This window comes from Peromyscus maniculatus, chromosome 14 (assembly GCF_049852395.1).
Source record: "Peromyscus maniculatus bairdii isolate BWxNUB_F1_BW_parent chromosome 14, HU_Pman_BW_mat_3.1, whole genome shotgun sequence".
NCBI lineage: Eukaryota > Metazoa > Chordata > Mammalia > Rodentia > Cricetidae > Peromyscus > Peromyscus maniculatus.
Genome location: NC_134865.1, coordinates 73,014,730 through 73,038,033, shown reverse-complemented (window position 1 = coordinate 73,038,033; position 23,304 = coordinate 73,014,730). Strand labels below are relative to the sequence as shown.

At 40.0% G+C, this 23,304-nt stretch overlaps 1 protein-coding gene across 11 annotated transcripts in view; it reads left to right on the top strand.

The window, feature by feature from the left end:
- Window positions 1–23,304, top strand: part of LOC102917890 (cation channel sperm-associated auxiliary subunit beta-like) — a 189,370-nt gene that overhangs the window by 68,713 nt on the left and 97,353 nt on the right. For all 11 annotated transcript variants that reach the window (XM_076551253.1, XM_076551255.1, XM_076551254.1 and 8 more), the window contains 2 exons: window positions 3,142–3,237; window positions 19,843–19,992. In XM_076551253.1, the coding sequence (XP_076407368.1) occupies window positions 3,142–3,237; window positions 19,843–19,992 (246 nt within the window). The remainder of the gene's footprint in view (window positions 1–3,141; window positions 3,238–19,842; window positions 19,993–23,304) is intronic.

The following is a 23,304-nucleotide window of genomic DNA, read 5'->3' as shown; positions in this document are numbered from 1 at the left end:
GTGTCCCACAGCAAAGTGATCCTAAATAAACACACAGAGGCTAAAATATATTTCAGGGATTTTATACTTAGTGAAACATTAGCCCTTAATATTTAATTTTGAAACTGGATCTAACTATGTAGCTCTGACTGTCCTGGAATTTGGCTTTGAGGACCCAAAGATCTTCCTGCCTCTGCCTCCAGAGTGCTGGGATTAAAGGCATGTGCCAAACACACCCGGCAGTATTTTATTTTTAAAACAGCCTTACTGCATAATTGTACAATAATTCTTCAGTTCAATTTTAGTTCATTTCATCACTAAGGGCAGAAACTCTATGGCCATCTGTAGTCATCACCAAGTCTTTTCTCCTCACTACCTATCATCCTTCCCAAATACCTAACAACAACAATATCTCATTTATTTCTGTCTCTGTTTGTCTTCATATTCTGGCCCTTTCCATCCTCCTATTTAAGTATAATTATGTGCCCATGACAAACATCCTCCCATCTCTCCCTAGAACCTAAATACCCAAGACTCTGGGAACCACCATTCAGTTCTATCCTATAAAAGCAACTTCTTTATATTTACATGTAAAGTAGACAATGCTAGTATTTGTCATTCTATGCATAGGTTATTTCATCTAATATACTGTTCTCTAGATTCATCCATGTTGTCTCAAATAACAAGATTTCATAGTATTCATATGAGTGTGGGTATACCGTGGGAGCCGTTTTCAGGTTCCTTGTGGCTTTACCAAGCAGGTCTGCATAGAGAGGATGATTGGACCATGGGCCTGAGTGCAGGTGTCTGAGATGGTCTGCACTAGGCTGTGCTGGGAGGAGGTCTTTTGCTTCACCCCCTTGGCATTTCTATAAATACTTAGGGAAGAGATAGTCAGGGCCTATTGGAATAGGTTCCAGGCCCTCTCGAGGCTATCCTATATTTTCTATCTGTTTATCTCCACATTCTAAATCCTTCTATCTAATATTTCCTGCTGTTTGCATTCAAGAAAACTCTGGGGGAGCTGTGGGGTTGGTGGGTAAACACCCAGCAATATACTACATTTTCAGTATTCATGCCAATGAAAATGGACATTTTGGGTGACTGTTCTGATTATGGTAAACAGTACTACAAAAAAAAAAAAAAAAGATGGCAGCAGACAGGCATCTCCTTGACACATTGATCTCACTGCCTTTGGCTACATACCCAGGATTGCTGGATTATTTTTAATATTTTGAGAAGTCTCCACACTGTTTATCCTGATGGCTGCATTAATTTACATGACTATAACAGTGTTAAAGGGTTGCTAGTTCCCAACATCTTTACCAATACTTATTATATTTTGTCTTTTTGGTTATGGATATTCTATCATGCATAAAATAATATCATGTCATGGTTTGAATCACATTTCCATGGTGATTAGTAATGTTTAATATACCAGCTGGTCATTTGCATGTCTTCTGAGAACTGCCCATCTTAAAATCTATTTGCTTTCTTGTTATTGAACTATCATTGAATCTTTGGGATGAATCCCATGGTGAATGATCATTTTACTGTGCTAATGATTTATGTTTTCTAGTATTTTCAAAGATTTACTTATTATTATTTTATCTGAGTGTCTTGTCTACACATATGCACGTGCACCATGTGAGTACAGAGTTCACAGAGGCCAAAAGTGAGTGTTTGAAGCCCTGGAACTGGAGGTAGAGGTGCCTGTGGTGGCCCTGTGGTTGCTGCCAGCTGAACCTGGATCCTCTAGAAGAGCAGCCAGTGCTTTTAACCACTGAGCAATCTCTTCAGCTCCTGGTATTTGTTTGAGGATATGTTACCTTAAGATTCATCAGGAATGTTGACTTGGCATTTTCTCTTTATGGTCTGCCCTTATCTGGTTTGGTATCAGGGTGATACTGACCTTGCAGAATGTGTTTAAAAGTATTCCTTCTATTTCATTTATGGGCACTAGTTTGATAAGAAATGCTGTTAATTCTTCCTTACACATTTGCTCAAATTCAGTATTGCCACCCTCAGGTCCTGTACTTTCCTTTGACAGGTACTTTAAAATAATATACTGTGTTCACAAAAGGGATATGGTTTTCTTTTTCCTCTCTGTAGTGGTCAGAGAGTAATGGAATTTTCCCCAGTTCCAGCCCTGAGAAAATTCCTCCCAGAGTCATGAGGAAGATACTGCATTCAGAGTGGAGTATCTGAGGGAAAGGAATCTATGTACACTATGCTCTTTTGTCTGTTAACTGTATTCCTTTATGACAAAACTCTATCTATACAGCTTCAGTTCTGTCCTGAGTCTCAGTTCTTCTTTGTACCTACTTTTTCTGTCCCCTCATAGCTCTGGTAATAACTAAGCCCTTATGCTTTTGGTCTGATCTTTGTCCTTTGTTCCTTAGTCCTCCATCTATCCTTCATGACTCCTTACCCCTGGCTCTGATAAACTCTACAAGAGATCTGTTTTACCCTCTACAGAATCTCTGTCTTTCTCTCTTCTCTCTGGCCATGCAGTTCTGTGTCTGCCTCTGGAATTCTGCTCCAGTCTTTCCTGAACCTGATTATGCAAAAACCTCCTTTGTTCTCAGTCAATTTCTCTGGAAAGCCAATAGGCCTGAAGGCAAGGGATGGTCTGAGCTTCATTTGCACAAGAAGCAAAGCTATGCATATACAGCCTGCTTGTCTCATAGGCTCAGCAGGGGAGTTAGTTACCTAGAGGTTGAACAGGTTTGAGAAGCTGAACTGTTTGCCAAATGTTCTAGTAATATATGAACCCACAAGAAATTCATAGCAAGGTACAGCTGAATATTAAGGCTGTATTAACACCAAATATTCAGTGATAAATGACTTTCCATTTGACAGATGCTTGGTCAAAGTATAGCTTTAATACACAGCTGAACCTCTATAATTAGAGAATAGGATTAGGAGAGAAATTAGGATCTAAATTTATTAGCATTAAGATACATTGCTGTGGCAGTAAAATCATTTCATAATTCTTTTCAATTATTTCACCAGAAAATAAGTTTTCAGAAAAAGATGTGAAATGTGACACATAGATGTAGTGAAAAATGACTGTAAAAGGAAAAGGTGTTGTTGGTAGTGTTAACATTCTTCCATTTCATCAGCATGACATGTAAAAAGTTGTTTATCTCTTGTTTTTAGACATTGCAGCTGTAGAAGAATGGATAATAAAGGTCACCATGCATGAAGGATTAAACATTTATGATACTGAAGGGACCCTACTGGATCTTGTCCGAGGTAAATATCAGCACATAAAGTAGAATGGAATTCACATACTGTTTGGGAAAACTTTGATGATGACCACACAGTGCCAAATCCCAGATGGCCATGATCACAGCCTGATGGAGGAAACAAGGAACATATATAGGGTAATATGCAGAAATACGATTGGTCTGTTTGAGGAGCTGAGAGGATCCCTTCTTGCTGAAGCACAGAAAATGATGGCGTGGTTGGTATCCTCTGAGTTTGGAAAGGCTGGCAGGGATTGTGGGAAATGTGAGGGCTTTTTACTAGCTATAACAAAAAGGCATCAACTGAGTACATTGAGTAAGAAGGTGATACATTCTGACTTAAGCTTTGGAAAAGGTCCCAGGGTTGGGGGCTTGTCAGCCAGAGACCTACTCTTGGGGAAGGATGGCAGGAATGGAATAAAGGCCATGGCTAGCAGCTGTTGTATCACCAGGCTGTGGGGCATGGACCTGTCCTTAATGCATGAGTTGGCTGTTTGGAACCTGGGGCCTATTCAGGGACACTTTGCTCAGCCTGGGAGGAGGGGACAGGACCTGCCTGGACTGAATACACCAGGTTGAGCTGAATCCCCAGGGGAGTTATTGCCCTGGAGGAGATGGGAATGAGGGGTGGAATGGGGGAGGGCTGGGGGAGGGCGGGTGGGAGGAGGGAGGACAGTGGAATCCGTGGCTGTTAAGTAAAATTAAATCAAATTATAAAACTAAAGAAAATTTAAAAAAAAGAGAAAGCTGCTTGGGGTCAGATGCTGTATTTTAAGTCATAAGAACTTAAGAAGTGTAAGATAGTGTAGGAAAATTCAAGATAAGTAAGGCAACTAGATAGAAAAACTTCAGTTTTCTAACTTTGGGGGCTATGAATGCAAACTGGGAAAAAAATCTTTCTTTGAGCTTTATGGGTAGTAAAAAAGCTCTACTTTGACCTTATTGGGTAGAAAAAAGTTTCCTATGGAAGCTTTTGGCTTAGGGATAGCTGAAATGCTAAATCCAAGCAGCAGGAGAAAGTGTTTTCTCCCTGAGGCAAAAATGGGGGTGTAAGAAGCCAAAAAGTTTAAAGTTCAGAAGTTTTGGGAAAAGTTGGTCTTTCTCTCTCTTGGGGAAAAAAAATCTTTCTCTTAAACTGAAAAGATTTTCTTGGAAAATTTGGGGAAAAAATCTCTCTAAGAAGCCTTAATTTTTCTTTCTCAAACAAAAAGCTCTTTAAACTTAGAAAACTAAAGCCTTTAACATTCTCTCTCAGGACAAAAATTAGAATCACTTGACGATATTAGTATGGGAATCACCTGAGATTAGCTCAAAGGGAAAAACAACAAACTTCTTAGGACAGCAAAACCTCTCTAAGTTCTGTCTTTCAAGCCAGAAAAATCCTTCCTGCAATGCAGGAGGCAGGGGTGGAGTTCTAAAAACCTCTCTTCTAAACTCTGTCTCTTTAAGCTACTAAAAGACAGTGGGTCAAAGTCCCCTGAGGGAAACGCTTGGGAGAGTGTGAGTGAAGAGCCATAAAGAGCCCAATAGGGCAGGAATTGTTTACCTGAGAGAAGCAAAAAAGCCAAGCTTCCCAGTTATAGCTGAGCTGAGGCATCAAGGGTTTTGTTTGAGCATTTCAGAATGAAAAGGTGCTCCTAATCATGCTTACCCAAAGATCCCCTGAAGCAATGCAAACTCTGTTAAGCATTGTATCCTAGCTTCTAACCAACAACAGAGAAGCAACTAGCCAGCATCTCCGAGTTGGAGTGCATTTTGGGGATACTAGAGTTCCTGCAGTTGTAAATAACTTCCTGGTGCACAGAGCTGAGGCAAGAAGGTGCAGGACCTAGGGGAAGATTGATAATGAACAAACAAAGCTAAAGCCGGTGGGAATGGCACAGTTATCCCTTTCCTGTAAGTCCTGGGTTGTTAGGTGGGACTATGCAGTGTTCACAGCTGCAAAAAGAAATCTGAGAAAAGCTTTCCAATTAGAGAAAGGATCTTTCTGGGAAAACAGTAAAGCCAAACTGCATCTGCAGTTGGACTGCCGAGTCAGGAGCCCCATCCTGGGGAAACAGCCCAGCCAGGGCAGAAAGGAGAACTATCCAGGAGTAAAGTTCTTTTCTATCAGAAAGCATCTTTTTGAGAAAAGGTTTGTTTTTGTTGTGCCCAGATCGTGACCCCCAGAGAGACCACCAAAGACGAGCATACCAGAATGCAAAAGCAAGGTTTAATTCTGGATATCCAAAAGCAATACAAGCCTAGGCAGGGACTTCGTCCAATACATCCAGCGCAGTGGAGGCTGGAGGAAGTGCCCACCTGTCTGCAAGCTCAGCTTTTAAAGGGAAAAATCACAAGGTTACATCATTTAGGGGTGCTAGTGCAGGTACAATTCTGATTGGCTCGCTTCTAGGAACTTCTAGAAATTACTTCTAAGGGAGTGGTTGCCTGCCACCATTCTCATTGGCTGCCCTCAGGTGGGGGCATTTCTATGGTCAGTTACCCTGGAAACCAGGGAGAGGACATTCCATAGTCTGGCAGGCATTACCTCGTGACTATCTTGTGACTCTGTACTTTTACACTTCCTGGTTTCTGGAATCTGAACTGACTGGTTTCAGTAACTAATGGCCTATTCCCAAAAGGAGAAATCTTAGGCCTTAGTTTTAGGGTGAAAGCATTTTGGTCTTATTTCTAAGATGGCTCATTTTGACTCCTGGTGATATAAGGGAGTGCAGCCCTGAGGGATTGATTGCCTCAGGAGATAAGCTCTTGAGAGAGTAGACAAGCAAAAACAATCCACTGGGGGATTGGGCCTGGTGAAGGCCTGATGCAATCTTAGAGATGGCAAAAACCTCCTTTGCTAAGCTTGATTTATGAACACAAACCTCACAGACCCTGAAAACAGAAACGGACAAAAAGCCCCTACCTTCAGTAGCCGGAAAAGCTGCCATTTTAATGTCGAAAACTGTTTCTGGGACAGAGGGGATAAACTGAGACCAAACTGGGAACTGTCAGGGAGAAAGACTCTGAAGAAATGGAGAAGGGACAGATTCCTCCCCAGAAAGCTGCTAGAGTTTGAGGCAGATTGGGGGGAGAAGGGGAAGGCCCCTATCTCCAAAGGCCGCTAGCAGAGGAGCAGAGCCACAGCCTAAGATATCTGAAGCTCTGCATCTGGAGGGGAAGGAACAAGCAAAATATAATTAAGATCTATCAGGGGAAGAAAAAAGACTCTTAAGGAGCTTTGGAAAAGCTCTGTTGTAAATGCTTTTTTCACTGACTGGCTAAGGCAAACACAAACCTTGAGGAAAGTTGCTATCAGAAATGCCAGCCTCAATGTGCACTAAGGAGCAGGTGTGGTTCTGATTTAGGCCCAGTGTCAAATGAAGGAGAGATACATTTTGATGCCAGCTCAGAACAGAAATCTCCCAGTGTCCCGTAATTGAAAACATAAAATGCTTGGTTCAAATCTCCCGTTGTAAAAGAAAAAAACTTTGAAAATAAGCCCAGTAAAAGAGAACAGGAGGTTCACTCTCAACCCGGAAAGAACTATGGGAAATGAAGTCCATAATGTAGCTTGCAACAAAGGACTGAATAAGAGAAATGCATTCTGGGAAAGGTAGTTTTTCCGCTAAAGATGTCGAAATTGCCCTGAAAGACTTTTGTCAGCTTGAAAATACGTTCATAGTAAACTTAAAATACAGCTTTTAAAAGAATAAGAAGGAGCAAAATCAGCTCAGAGTTTGTTGAATGTCAGTTTCAATGAAAAATTGAAAGGATACGGAACTCGGAGATTCCCTGTTTGGGGCACCTTTGTGTAAAATACCTTATTTTCCCTGGATTTTTGTTAGGAGCTTTAGAATAGTTCAACAGGAATTTCACTCTCATCCTGAAGTGATGAATTTGAGTAAAGGGACAGTCTCTAACTAGAAATTGTTTGTCAACAAGCCACTTTAAAATCCTTAAAACAAGGGAAAGCAGTCCATAAACTGAACATTGTCTTAGATATGAAGAAACTTATGGGAAATGAAAGTTCTTTGCCTTTTGAACAAACAACCTGCAATGAATGAATCCTTTGCAAATCTAATTAAGAGGAAGAGGAAACAGGCATTCAAAAAGAAATGACTGCTTTATAGATGGGAACAAACCAGAAAATCTAGCCATCTTAAAAAATAGAGTTGCTTCACCTGAAAGTTATAAAAAAAAATGCTAAATATCACAGCTGCTAACAATAACATTAGGGGCTAAAGCTAATGAAGTGAAAATACTAAGTCCTGAAAATGCCTTTTCCTCAGAGTAAGCTAATGAAGGAGGTTTCATGAAAAAAAAAAAAAACAAAAAAAACAGCTATGTTCTTGACTCTTTTGAATAGTAGCAGTTTTGGTGAAAATATTGGGCTAATAAAATATCAAACATCAACATTGTTAAAGAACTCATGGCACATACAGCTTTAAAAAACTAAAAAGGGGGAATTGTATCAGAGTTTGGTGATGAGTGTAAAAAGCAACTAAATCAATTTTCCTGATATTAAGGTTCCACCTTGCAGTCTGGGGATAGTAGGAGAATAAAGAAGCTTCCAGACTGCTGAGGAGTTTGAGACAATTGTAACTAAGTTTCAGCAATGTTTTTAGGCCTGCTGAAAGCTGCAGGTCTGGAACCAGACTCCAATTTAGACAACTGTCTTCTCCTGTTGAGTTGCCAGCTAAGCAAATTCAGGTTTTTCTTCCTTTTTGGGTTTGCTGTAAACTGACATAGCTCTTAATAGAGTTGTTATAAAACATCTGAAATGCATAGCAACAGAAGTCACTAAGTCCAAAGTTAAGAGATAGCCATTAAAGAATTACTCTTGTTTCAATCAAGAACTTTCAGAATGATAAGCTCAGAACTTTAGAAATGATTTTTGTACTCTGTCTAGTTAAGAGAATCTTTCTAATAGAGATAGTGATGATAATTAAGAGTAAGAAGTAGAAAATAATTCTGTCTTGTTAGAAAATGTTAAATCTCCTCTAAGTGTTAAGAAATCTTGAGGTGTTTTCTAAGTTAGATATATGCTAATGGTAGGCCTGTAGAGTTTGCTTAATAGTTCTTATGAATATAAATTTGTAAAATAGATCTATAGAGTTTCTTTAAGAATATAAGCTTGCAAGAATTATCTAAGGTAGTCTTAAGACATGTAGTAATAAGCTTGTAAAAAGTAAAGATGCTAGTTGTAAATGTAAGTTTAAATAAGAATATAAAATGAATATAAGTAAATGAGAAATATATTTGCTAAAGTAATTCTATAGTTTCCTTAAGGAGTATAAATAAGTAGATGTGAATATGTTATATGTGAGTTTGTAAAAAAAATGTAAATGTTGAATGTGAGTCTAAATGCTTTGCAAGATATGTGAGTTTGTAAAAAAGTGTAAATGTTAAATGTGAGTCTATTCTCAATGTATATGGCAAAAGAACCTGAGACACAGACGTTAGTGTCCTATCAGACTGCAAAGCAGGCAGTCTGAGCGGTTTTCAAAAGCTCCAGAAGCCACTAAGAAGCTAAGAATGGTGAATGCCAGAACCAGCACAGGCATCCCCAGATAAGATCCATGGAAAATCAAGGCAACACAGAAAAACCTGAGCTAACAGCAAAAACGGCGCAGTTTAAAATATTACTGTAACTAAGGTCTCTGGCTTGAGAATGAAAGTTGCAGAGACACTTGTTTGAACTAAAGTTGTTAAACTACAAAAAATTTTTGGTTGTAAAACATTTCTTCATATTTGGAAGTAAAAGTCTAATACCAGAATTTACTTTTTAAAAAAAAACAAAAACTTTTTGAACTTAAAAAAATGAGATAAAACTACAAAAAGATTTTTGTTAGGGATTTTTTTTCATATTTGGAAAGCTCATACCAGAATTTATTATTAAAATTTTGAGACTTAAAAATGAAATGAACAAGTGATTTCATTGCTATGGGACAATTTTGAATTTACTTGTAGTAATGGCCTAAGAACTGTTTTCTGGAATTATTTGTGTTAAAATGGAACTGTTTAAATGAAGAAATTTATTGTTTCTACCTAGACTCAAAATGCAGTTTTGTGTATGCATATATGCTGGTGATTCATGAATTGTTTTGTGTTAAAAATGGAACTGTTTTATGGAACTGTTTATGTAAAAATGGAATTACTTATGGAACTGGTTTTGTGTTACAAATGAAACTGTTTAAATGGAAAAGTTTGGGTTTTCTAACTAGGCTTGAGATTTTGCTTAAAAAATTATAAAGAAAAGGGAGAGTTGATATTCCTTAGTCTATTTAATTAAAAAAATTTGGTATTTGAGTGAATTAATGTTACGTTTTGTTAGTAAGAAATGCAAATTGGTACACTGAGATTCCTTTGAAGTGTAAAGAGTTTTATTAAGAAACTGCTTTTGGATGTTTTGCTAAAAATTTTCAAAGTGTTAATGGTTAGATTGAGAATACTGCTTTTCAATATGGGTTAGTAGAAATTGTTTAAGTTTGAGTTTTTTCTAACTGGGTTCGAGATTTTGTTTAAAAAATTGTAAAGAAAAGGAGGAGTTATGAGTGAATTAAGGTTGAATGTATATTTGCAGAAATTATGTTAACCTATTGATATTAATGCACCTTGGTTTTGTGAAGTTAAGGAAATATTTAAGTTTGACATGAAAACATTAAGTTTTTTCTATGTTCTGTTAGCAAGAAAATTCAAATGATTCTATTAAGAGTTAAAGTTGTAAGACTGAGAAAATTGTAACTATATATAGCACCATATATGTTAATTCAAATAGTTCTGTTAAGAGTTTGCTTTGAGATGTAAGATTGAGAGAATTGTAACTGTACAGCAATATTTATGTTAACCTGTTATTAGTAATGATGAAGCTAAGGGATTCTTGAAATTACATTAAGAGATTTTGGTTTAGAAAGGGCTTGATGCAGCTAAAGACTGCTGTAGTCACCTTGGATCTAATCCAAAAAAGAAATACCATCTATATCATCCTCTATTCCCATACTAGGAGGTATAACAGCTATGGAGATTGCTGTAAGCTATTAATAATTAGTTATTTTTTATATATTAGGAAAGGTTGACTTGTGGGGGCCTGTTTTTTGGTTCCTTGTGGCTTTACCCAGCAGGTCTGATAGAGAGGATGATTGGATCACGGGCCAGAGTGTAGGTGTCTGAGATGGTCTTCACTTGGCTGTGCTGGAGGGGAGGTCTTTTGCTCCACCCCTTGACATTTCTATTAATCCCCTGGGGCAGAGACAGTCAGGGCCCTTTGGAATAGGTTCCAGGCCCTCTCGAGGCTATCCTATATTTACTATCTGTTTATCTATCTCCACATCCTAAATCCTTCTAATATTTTCTGCTGCTTGCACTCAAGAAAACTCTGGGCAGCTGTGAGGTTGGTGGGTAAACACCCCATAGGTAATTACCAAAACGGGTCAGTGTGTTGATCTTACCAGAAGCTTACCAAAGTTGTTTATCAGTCAAATCAACTTTTCTGATCAATTTCTCGCTTACCTGATGCTTTTAGATCACTAACATTCTCTAGTTCTTGTGACTTAAAATACAGCATCTGACCCCAAGCAGCTTTTTCTTAAAGTCAGAGGCACTGTCAATCCAGAACTTAATTGTTCTCTAAGGTCTGGTGTGAATGGCCTGCAAACACATTGCAGCCTATGAAGTCAGCTCCTTACCAGAAGATTCTCTGAAGTCCTGAGCAACTTCCTGCTGAGTTACTGTAGTTGACATTGTTTCTTTCCCCTTCTGGCTGTAGCTAGACTGCATAATAAGCAAACAGAGAAATTGAACTGCTTTTCTTGTTTTACACAAAGTAGGGGGAAGGGAAGAGGAAGTTTCCCAAGGTATTTGGGTCTAGACAGTTGTTGATCTTTTTCTGAAAGTTTGAGGAGCTAGAACTGCATTGTAGAATATAAACAGCTAAGAACTGATTATTAAGTGTCTCTGTTGTTAGAAGTTCTTTGTTTTTTAAATCACACAGTAGTATTCTTTCAAGTTGACCTGGACCACTTTTGTACTTTTCTGTTACTTTGGTCTCTGATTTTTTTTTTTTTTTGTGATATATATTTTTTATTTTACAATACCATTCAGTTCTACATATCAGCCATGGGTTCCCCTATTCTCCCCCCTCCCACGCCCTCCCCTTACCCCCAGCCCACCCTCCATTCCCATCTCCTCCAGGACAAGTCCTCCCCCGAGGACTGTGATCAACTTGGTAGACTCAGTCCAGGGAGGTCCAGTCCCTTCCTCCCAGACTGAGCCAAGTGTCCCTGCATAAGTTCCTGGTTTCAAACAGCCAACTCATGGAATGAGCACAGGACTTGGTCCCACTGCCTAAATGCCTCCCAAACTGATCAAGCCAATCAACTGTCTCACCTATTCAGAGGGCCTGATCCAGCTGGGAGCCCCTCAGTCTTTGGTTCATAGTTCATGTGTTTCCATTCATTTGGCTATTTTTTTTTCAATAATTGAGTAAAACTGAAATTTATTATATGCCACAGTCGTCCTACGGACCTCCATGCTATATATATATAGCCTCTATGGTTCTATGGGTTGTGGTCTGATTGTTCATTTTATATCTAGAATCCACCAATGAGTGAGTACATACCATAACTGTCTTTCTGGGTTTGGGTTACCTCACTCAGGATGATATTTTCTAGTTCCATCCATTTGCCTGCAAATTTCATGCTTTCATTGTTTTTCTCTGCTGAGTAGTACTCCATTGTGTATATGTACCACATTTTTTTCATCCATTCTTCCGTTGATGGGCATCTAGGTTGTTTCCAGGTTCTGGCTATTACAAATAGTGCTGCTATGAACATAGCTGAGCATGTATCTTTATGGTATGTATCAGCATTCTTTGGGTATATGCCCAAGAGTGGGATGGCTGGGTCTTGAGGTAGTTTGATTCCTAATTTTCTGAGAAACCGCCATACTGATTTCCATAGTGGTTGTACAAGTTTACATTCCCACCAACAGTAGAGGAGTGTTCCCTTTGCTCCACATCCTCTCCAACATTGGTTGTCATTGGTGTTTTTGATCTTAGCCATTCTAACAGGTGTAAGGTGGTATCTCAGAGTCGTTTTGATTTGCATTTCTCTGATGATTAAGGATGTTGAGCATTTCTTTAAATGTCTTTCAGCCATTTGTAGTTCTTGTTTTGTGAATTCTCTGTTTAGCTCTTTAGCCCATTTTTTAATTGGACTGTTCAGTGCTTTGATGTCTAGTTTCTTGAGTTCTTTATATATTGTGGAGATCAATCCTCTGTCAGATGTGGGGTTGGTGAAGATCTTTTCCCAATCTGTTGGCTGTCTTTTTGTCTTATTGACTGTGTCTTTTGCCCTGCAAAAGCTTCTCAGTTTTGAGAGGTCCCATTTATTAATGGTTGTGCTCAGGGTCTGTGCTGTCGGTGTTTTATTTAGGAAATGGTCTCCAGTGCCAATGCGTTCAAGAGTGCTTCCTATCTTCTTTTCTATTAAGTTTAGTGTAACTGGATTTATGTTTAGGTCTTTGATCCACTTGGACTTGAGTTTTGTGCATGGTGACAGATATGGATCTATTTGTAATCTTTTACATATTGACATCCAGTTATGCCAGCACCATTTGTTGAAGATACTTTCTTTGTTCCATTGTATAGTTTTGGCTCCTTTGTCAAAAACCAGGTGTTCATATGTGCATGGATTAATGTCAGGGTCTTCAATTCGATTCCATTGGTCTGTATGTCGGTTTTTATACCAGTACCAAGCTGTTTTTATTACTATAGCTCTATAGTAGAGTTTGAGGTCCGGGATGGTGATGCCTCCAAGGGTTGCTTTATCGTATAGGATTCTTTTAGCTATCCTGGGTCTTTTGTTTTTCCATATAAAGTTGAGTATTTTTCTTTCCAAGTCTGTGAAGAATTGTGTTGGGATTTTGATGGGGATTGCATTGAATCTGTAGATTGCTTTTGGTAAGATTGCCATTTTTACTATGTTAATCCTACCTATCCATGAGCATGGGAGATCCTTCCATTTTCTGATATCTTCTTCAATTTCTTTCTTTAGAGATTTAATGTTCTTATCAAAAAGGTCTTTCACTTGTTTAGTTAGTGTTATCCCAAGGTATTTTATATTATTTGTGGCTATTGTAAAGGGTGATGTTTCTCTGACTTCTTTCTCAGCCCTTTTATCATTTGTGTATAGGAGGGCTACTGATTTTTTTGAGTTGATCTTGTATCCTGCCACTTTACTGAAGGAGTTTATCAGCTGTAGAAGTTCCCTGGTAGAGTTTTTGGGGTCACTTATGTATACTATCATATCATCTGCAAATAGTGAAAGTTTGACTTCTTCCTTGCCAATTTGTATCCCTTTGATCTCCTTTTGTTGTCTTATTGCTCTAGCTAGAACTTCTAGTACTATATTGAATAAATATGGGGAGAGTGGACAGCCTTGTCTTGTTCCTGAATTTAGTGGTATCGCTTTGAGTTTCTCTCCATTTAATTTGATGTTTGCTGTTGGCTTGCTATAAATTGCTTTTATTATGTTTAGAAATGTTCCTTGTATTCCTATTTTTTCTAAGACCTTTATCATGAAGGGGTGTTGGATTTTGTCAAAGGCTTTTTCAGCATCTAGGGAGATGATCATGTGGTTTTTTTCTTTCAGTTTGTTTATATGGTGTATTACATTGACTGATTTCCGTATGTTGAACCATCCTTGCATCCCTGGGATGAATCCTACTTGGTCGTGATGGATGATTGTTTTGATGTATTCTTGGATTCGGTTTGCCAATATTTTGTTGAGTATTTTTGCATCAATGTTCATGAGGGAGATTGGTCTGTAGTTCTCTTTCTTTGTTGCATCTTTGTGTGGTTTGGGTATCAGGGTAATTGTAGCCTCATAAAAAGAGTTTGGTAGTGTTCCTTCTGTTTCTATTGTGTGGAACACTTTGAAGAGGATTGGTATTAGTTCTTCTTTGAAAGTCAGGTAGAATTCTGCACTGAAACCATCTGGTCCTGGGCTTTTTTTAGTTGGGAGACTTTTGATAACTGTTTCTATTTCTTTAGGGGTTATTGGTCTATTTAAATGGTTTATCTGGTCTTGATTTAATTTTGGTATTTGGTATTTATCCAGAAAATTGTCCATTTCTTCCTGGTTTTCCATTTTTGTGGAGTACAGGTTTTTGAAGTATGATCTGATGATTCTCTGGATTTCCTCATTGTCTGTTGTTATGTCTCCCTTTTCATTTCTGATTTTGTGAATTTGGGTGTTCTCTCTTTGCCTTTTGGTTAATTTGGCTAGTGGTTTGTCTATCTTGTTGATTTTTTCAAAGAACCAACTCTTTGTTTCATTGATTTTTTGTATTGTTCTCTTGTTTTCTATTTCGTTGATTTCAGCCCTCAATTTGATTATTTCCTGGCGTCTATTTCTCCTGGGTGAGTTTGTTTCTTTTTGTTCTAGAGCTTTCAGTTGTGCTGTTAATTCATTGGTATGGGATTGCTCCATCTTCTTTATGTGTGCATTTAGAGCTATGAATTTTCCTCTTAGCACTGCTTTCATAGTGTCCCATAAGTTTGGGTATGTTGTACTTTCATTTTCATTGAATTCTAGGAACTCTTTAATTTCTGTCTTTATTTCTTCCTTGACCCATTGATGTTTCAGGTGGGTATTATTCAGTTTCCATGAGTTTGTGGGTTTTCTATAATTTTTGTTGTTATTGAGTTCTAACTTTAAGGCTTGGTGGTCTGATAAAATACAGGAGGTTATTCCAATTTTTTTGTATCTGTTGAGATTTGTTTTGTGTCCAAGCATGTGGTCAATTTTTGAGAAGGTTCCATGGGGTGCTGAGAAGAAGGTATATTCTTTTGTGTTAGGATGGAATATTCTGTATATATCTATTAGGTCCATTTGAGTCATAACATCTGTTAGGTCCTTTATTTCTTTGTTAAGTTTCAGTCTGGTAGATCTATCTTTTGGTGAGAGTGGTGTGTTAAAATCTCCCACTACTAATGTGTGGGGTTTGATGTGCGTTTTAAACTTTAGTAGTGTTTCTTTTATGAATGTGGGTGCTTTTGTATTTGGAGCATAAATGTTTAGAATCGAGACTTCATCTTGGTGGATTTTTCCTGTGATGAATATGTAATGTCCATCCTGGTCTCTTTTGATTGATTTTAGTTTGAAGTCTATTTTATTAGATATTAGGATAGCTACACCAGCTTGTTTCTTAGGTCCATTTGCTTGGAAAACCTTTTCCCAGCCCTTTACTCGGAGGTAGTGTCTGTCTTTGGAGTTAAGGTGTGTTTCTTGTATGCAGCATATGGATGGGTCCTGTTTTCTAATCCATTCTGTTAGTCTGTGTCTTTTTATAGGTGAGTTGAGACCATTGATATTGATGGATATTAATGACCAGTGATTGTTAATTCCTGTTATTTTTTGTGGTTGTGTTGTGTTGTCCTTCTGTGGTGTATGTTGGTGTAGGATTATCTATTGCTTGATTTTTCATGGATGTGTTTAGCTTCTTTGGGTTGAATTTTCCCTTCTAGTGCTTTCTGTAGGGCTGGGTTTGTGGACAGGTATTGATTAAATCTGGTTTTATCCTGGAATATTTTGTTTACTCCGCCTATGGTGATTAAGAGTTTTGCTGGGTATAATAGTGTGGGTTGGCATCCATGGTCTCTTAGTGTCTGCATGAGGTTTGTCCATGATCTTCTATCTTTCATAGTCTCTATTGAGTAGTCTGGTGTTATTCTGATGGGTTTGCCTTTATATGTTACTTGGTCCTTTTCCTTTGCAGCTCTTAATATTTTTTCTTTATTCTGTGTGTTTAGTGTTTTGATTATTATGTGGCGAGGGGACTTTTTTTTTGGATCCAGCCTATTCGGTGTTCTGTAAGCTTCTTGTATCTTCATAGGTATTTCTTTCTTTAGGTTAGGAAAGTTTTCTTCTATGATTTTGTTGAATATATTTTCTGTGCCTTTGAGTTGGTATTCTTCTCCTTCTTCTATCCCTATTATTCTTAGGTTTGGTCTTTTCATGGTGTCCCAAATTTCCTGGACGTTTTGTGTTAGGACTTTTTTGTCTTTATTGTTTTCTTTGACTGACGAATCTATTTTCTCTATCGTGTCTTCAGTGTCAGAGAGTCTCTGTTCCATCTCTTGCAATCGGTTGGTTATGCTTGTTTCTGTAGTTCCTGTTTGTTTTGTCAGGATTTCTATTTCCAGCATTCCCTCAGCATGTGTTTTCTTTATTGTCTCAAATTCATTTTTCAGATCTTGGAATGTTTCTTTCATCTGTTTAATTGCTTTTTCTTGGCTTTCTTTGATTTCTTCCCATTTTTTGTTCGTTTTTTCTTCCATTTCTTTAAGGGAGTTTTTTATTTCCTCTTTAATGGAGTTTTTCATTTCCTCTTTAAGGGAAGTTTTTATTTCCTCTTTAAGGGAGTTTTTTATTTCCTCTTTAAGGAAAGTTTTTATTTCCTCTTTAAGGTAGTTTTTCAATTCCTCTTTAAGGAAAGTTTTTATTTCCTCATTGAGGGAATGTTTTATTTCTTCTTTAAGGGCCTCTATCATCTTCTTAATGTCATTTTTAGGGTTGATTTCTTCTGTTTCTTCTGTCATGGTATGTTTAGGTCTTCCAGGTGTAGAATCACTAGGTTCTGATGTTGCCATATAGGTCTTTATGTTGTTGCCTGTATTTTTGCACTGGCGCCTACTCATCTCTTCCTCTGTGAGGTGCAGGTGGTGTCTGTGTCTGAGAGTGCCTCTCTTGTTCTAATTTTTAGTCTTGGTTTAGTAGGGGTTCTTGGTTAAATTGGTGCTTTTGGGCTATTTCTTCAGGGGCAGCTGATTTCGATCGGTGAATTATATACTTATGATTCTGGTGATCTGGTTTGGTGTCTGGGTAGCGCCTTCTTCTGTGTTCTCAGGTCACTTTTTGTTCATTTGTCAACTCCTCAGCTGATCTTGTTTCTTCAGACTTTAAACTGTAGGCATCTGAATCCTCTCCCAGATGGGTTTCAGCTGAGCAGGGTAGTCTCACCAACACCTCCAAGTTGTTGGGTTTCACAGGATCAGCAGCTGGGCCCTGGGTTGTCCTCAGACGGAGTGTTCAGATTCGTTCTGGTTCTGACCCACGGAGATAGCTTCTTCCCCAGATGTTGGGGTTAGGGGCGTCCCTGTTCCAAGCTGTGTCTGCTTGTCTCCGTCCCTGGGCCTGTTTACCTCTGCGGTCCGCCGCCGGGCCTGTATGTCCCTGTCAGCTGCCGCTGGGTCTGTCTGCCTCTGGGGGCCGCCACCGGGCCTGAATGTCCCTGTTGGCCGCTGCAAGTCTACCTCAGCGGGCTGCCGCTGGGCCCGTCTTCCTCCACAGGCCGCCGCCACAGGCCTACCTGCGTCTGCTTGTCTTCGCCGCCGGGCCTGTCTACCTCTGTGGACCGCCGCTGGGCCTGAATGTCTCTGCCGGCTGCCTCCGGGCCTGAATATCCCTGTAGGCTGTCGCCGCTGGGCCCGTCTACCTCAGCGGGCTGCTGCTGGGCCCGTCTACCTCCGCGGGCCGCCGCCGCAGGCCTACCTGCGTCTGCTTGTCTCTGCCGCCGGGCCTGTCTACCTCTGTGGGCCGCCGCTGGGCCTGAATGTCTCTGCCAGCTGCTGCCGGGCCTGAATGTCCTTGTTGGCCGCTGCCGCCAGGCCCGTTTACCTCAGCGGGCCGCCGCTGGGCCCGTCTACTTCTGTGGGCCACCGCTGGGCCTGAATGTCTCTGCCGGCTGCCGCTGGGTCTGAATATCCCTGTCAGCTGCCGCCGCTGGGCCCGTCTACCTCCACCGGCCCCCGCCGCAGGCCTACCTGCGTCTGCTTGTCTCTGCCGCCGGGCCTGTCTACCTCTGTGGACCGCCGCTGGGACTGAATGTCTCTGCCGGCTGCCGCCGGGCCTGAATATCTCTGTCGGCTGCCGCCGCTGGGCCCGTCTACCTCAGCGGGCTGCTGCTGGGCCCGTCTACCTCCGCGGGCCGCCGCCGCAGGCCTACCTGCGTCTGCTTGTCTCTGCCGCCGGGCCTGTCTACCTCTGTGGGCCGCCGCTGGGACTGAATATCTCTGCCGGCTGCCTCCGGGCCTGAATATCCCTGTAGGCTGTCGCCGCTGGGCCCGTCTACCTCAGCGGGCTGCTGCTGGGCCCGTCTACCTCCGCGGGCCGCCGCCGCAGGCCTACCTGCATCTGCTTGTCTCTGCCGCCGGGCCTGTCTACCTCTGTGGGCCGCCGCTGGGACTCGTTGTTTTGCTTTTTAAGACAGGTCTCAGGTAGCCCAGGCTAGTCTCAAACTCCATATGTACCCAAAGCTGGTCTTTCATCCACACTTCTCTTGCTTCTCCCCGGTCTCTGATTTTTTCCAACACAGGAAAAATGTTATTCTTTTGAAATTTTTAAATAAGAAAGGATTTGTGTGTGTGTGTGTGTGTGTGTGTGTGTGTGTTTTCAATGTTCCTTTTCCCCAGGAGAAAAGAGAATTCCTGTTTTTATATATGGAAATTTGACTTTAGCTTCAAGTAATTTCATATGCATGTAGGTATTGTAAGTTTTAAAATTGTAGCACTTGTCTGAGTAAGTCTTCCAAATAGGATCATTGCCTAATCCAGCCTGGTGAGTAAGAGTTCCAGTGATGCTCAGGGCTACACTGAGATCCTGAGGAGAGCCCCACCCATTCTTGCATTTCATGGAATGCTTCTCAGAGAAGGAAGAACAGATATGGAAAAAAGTGGGAAACTTCTGAGTTAGAGCTTGGCAAAAGCAAAAGCAAGGGAATTTAAAAAAAAAAAGAAAAAAATACACCTGATTTTCATTTCAATAGAAAGGTGATATGCAGTGTTTGATAGGCTGAAGATGTCTCACACTGGATTGATTTTTTTCTGTTAGTCTACTCCCAACTTCTACTTATTTTCTAGAGACCTTGGTCTCTTGTTCACTGATGAAAATGCCTCTTTTCTCTGCATATACTCTAGGTTTCTTCTTCTTTTTATTTACCTGCTGTTGTTTTGATGGGATTGCAAAGGAGCAAAAGGAAATGTATGCTTTTGAAGTAGATCCCTTAGTTACAAATATCCCTGTTCTGTGTTCCAGCTCTTGTAATTCTAAGCACAGACCATGTGACCATGTATTTTCTATGTATGGCTAAATTAGTATCTCTTATCCTAAATGTTCTTCAGCAGTATGACCTTTCTCCAGAGTGTTATCAATAGAATTCCATTTTCTCCTTTGCAAAATAAAAACTGGCCCTTTTTTAACTGATGAAGAGTGAGATCATATTATACCCATGTATAAAGTTTTTATGTTTGTAGGTGTTTTGCCAGTACACATATCTGCATCAGCTGTATACCTGGTGCCCTGGGATGTCAGAAGAGAGTACTGAATCTGCTAGAACTGGAGCTTCAGACAATACTGAGCTGCTCTGTGGGTGCTGGGAATCAAACCCAGAACCCTTTAAAGAGCAGCCAGTGTTCTTAACCACTGAACTATCTCTCCAGCCTCTACTATATCCCCTACCTGCTTTGGACAACCAAATATTTCCCTTACATAGTTTTTCCAAAACCTTTAAAGAAAAATACTGGTGTTCCAGTTTCAAGAGTTTAAATGCCTAAATTTGTCTTCCACAGAGCCTATTCTGCAGTGGACTCTTGGACCTGAAATGAGTAACTCACAGGTCAAAAATTTGTTTCCACACTTGATAGACATCAAAGTGGTGAAGTGCCCCTGTGCCAATGATGTGGCATTATTTGGCTTTATTTTGAACTCGACATATAATGGTAAGTTTACAGTCTGATTGGATGTTAGAAATAGCCAGTTGTTTTATATTTGTTAAGTTGGTTTTAAGTGGAAATACACACTAAATGCATATAGAGAGTAAAATCTATTGTTTGTCACTCTACCTCTTCTACTTGCCAGTTTGATATGCTAGGAGAGATACTCCTTTGTTGTGGCCTTTTGTCATTTGAATGGTGACTTCAAACTGGGCATGATGGTGTATGCCTATAATACCAGCTATTTGGCAGTCTAAGGCAGAGCAGTTGCGTTGAGTTTAAGGTTAACCTGAGCTACTTATTAGAGCTTGTTTCAAAACCAATTAACCAAATCAATCAACCAGTCAGTAGCTACCTTGATTCACCTGTCCTCTGTTCTTTGTAAGTTTGTTGCATCTTCCCAGAGCTTGTTTATTGCTTCTAGTCTGTCTCCTTATTTCTTCTATGCATAAATCAATATTGTTATTCCTGAGACACTATCTTATTGTATTTGTACATATGTATTTTTCAATTATTGTTAAATATCTAATGGCATATGGAGGAAAAATAGCTGTTTTTCTCTAGATGCTTGTTTATCACACTTGTGGCATCAAATATATGGATTTCTCACACTGAGCAATTTTTCTGTTTACTGAAGATACCAAGTGGGTATCCTGTGATTCACTTCAACTCTGGCAATAGGTCGAGTCAGCATCAACTCTCACAAGTCAAAAAGACTCTACCTCCTATTTCAGATTCCAGGCACAAGTGCCAGGTTGTGACCTGTGCTTCTAACCTGGCTTATATAAATTGAAGAATCCCATAAGTCCCTTCTTAAATTCAAGATTTTGTTAGACTGTTCAAAAAACATAGGGTAACTCTCATGCACATTTACCAGGGTATTGTCAAGGATGTTACAAAGAATGCAGGTGAAGAGCCAAACAAAGAGGTACCAAGAGTAAGATCTAGACAGTTTCCAATCACAGGAGTTCTGTTCCATGGTATTGCATTATACCATCTCTGAGGACTTGGATATGTATGTCAACCTACAAGCTCCAAATCCTGTAATTTACAGAAATCTCATGAAGGCTTCACTTCATAGGAATGATCAATCATTGACTCAACTCTAACCTCTCTCCCCTTCCTGAGTCAGAATATGTATGAAGCTACAAGTGTCAACTCAAGGTATGGCTTATTCAGAATGAAGCTGAATATCTCCTTTCTAGATACCAGTTTTCAGAAACTCATCAAAGTAGACAGTGAATGCAAACTTCATACTTCCTATGAGAAGTACATGATCACAAAAGTTGTTGCTGCTGCTCTGGGTGAAGAATGAAAGGATTATATTATCAGAATGACAAAGTTTTCTCATTAAGCAAGGTGTCTGAACCCACTGCAGGGTGTGCCTGCTGTTGAGTAAGGGGTATTCATGTTATAGGCCAAGAAGAATGGAGGAGAAAATGTGCAAATCTGTTCAGGGATGCTTTGTGGATGCCCATCTAAGTCTTATCAGATTGGGAGAGAGAGAGAGAGAGAGAGAGAGAGAGAGAGAGAGAGAGAGAGAGAGAGAGAGAGAGAGAGAGAATGAGAATTGATTGCTGGTCTGATGGACTTCTCCAGCTGATGCTTTAAAGAGCTAGCAGAATATGTACACTTTTCAATCTCTGTAAAGAAGATAGTTTCCCTCCGTGTTGTGTCAAAAAGCCTTTAAACAAAGAAGGTAAGAAGCCTACATTGAAAGCTCCTAACATTCATTGTCTTTTACTACATGTGCCCTGCAACAAAAACTCTATGAAATTGCTATGAAAAACCAACACACCAAGAAAAGTGAGGCAGAGGCTGTAGAACAAATAAAACTTTGGTATAAAAGAATGAAGAAAGTCAAAGAAAAATACCTGCAACAGATTTCCTGGAAATATAGATAGTCCTCAGTGAAAGCTTTTGCTTCATTTGTTGTGGTTTTGAGACAGAATTTTAGTAGGTAGCCTTGGCTCGCCTGGAGCTCACTCTGTAGTCCAGGCTGGCTTTAAACTCAGAGAAGAGATCCACCTGACTCTGCTCTCAAATCCTGGGATTAAAGACACAAGCCACTAATCCAAGGAATAGTTTCTTCTAAATCTGAATGCAGTCAGTATTAAGTATCCTTAACAGTAACAAATAAATGATCAAACCTTAAAAAAATTGAGAATAAAACATAAAACTTTCCTTAGTGTACCTTGTAATATAGTAATAGATTCAGTCAATGTAGTCTTCTTCTAAATTAGTATGATTTCCTAATGTCTTAGAGTCTGTTACATACCTCTAGGTCTAAATGTTTTCTGCTTCTGAATCAGTTTAGTCATAAATCATGTTGTCTTACTTACCTCTGCTGTCCCTATACTAGACACAATGTTAACCCAGATGGAAACTCAGCCCATTTTCTACTTTGTCCCATGAATACCTCTTTCTCTTTACCCAGCCACAGATACTAGCTGTCCATGCACCAACATAGAGCAGCCATGCTCATCTCCTCATGTTCTATCGGAGTATCCATGTGGTAGTCAGAGGAGGCAAGGACTAGTCTTGACTTCCTGAGTACAACTCACCTTTTAAGAATGAAATCAGCTTCTGTAACCTATTTGTTAGATAAATCTACTCTCCTCCCCGCCAGATACTCACCATTGTTCTGAAGCCAAATCAAGTTGCCACAGCCTACCCAACAGTTCCTTGATGAGGCCCGGGTTAATCCTCTGGCCTTTGTACCACTTGGAGTCAGTGGTGAGAATAGTAAACTCTTACCAGCATTCCTTCTACAACACTCTTAAAATATCCCTTTGAGTCCCCCAGCAGCCACCACCAGAAATCTCAGCCTCTCAGATCACTTGCTACATCCCATTGCACATGGGGCATTCTTTAATCTGATTCACATTTCTTACCTTTCTGGCTATTCAAATCCTTTCATTAGGAATTGTAATCTGGGAATGGGGCCAGGCTTAGGCCCGCTGGCCAGCTCTTGGCATGGAGCCACTGAAGCTGTGACCTGTGCTGCTTGCCCCACAGGCAACAAGCACAGAAATCCTGCCTAGTGGTCAGCACCTATGACAGGGAGATGTCCTGGCTCTCACTCAGAAATATGTCATAACTGAATAGGACAGTCAACCCCCAGTATTGAGCTATTGCAGCTGCAGCCTGAGGTGCTTGCCCTGCTGGGAGATGGAGAGTGCTGGGTAATAGAGCTGTCTGCAGGCTACAAGTATAAAGGCCAAGCCTGATGAGCCTCAGGGTGGCAGACATAGAGGGCAGAAAAGTATGTGACAGCCAGGAGCTTGCACAGAACCTGCCCCAAGATGCCCTGCCTAG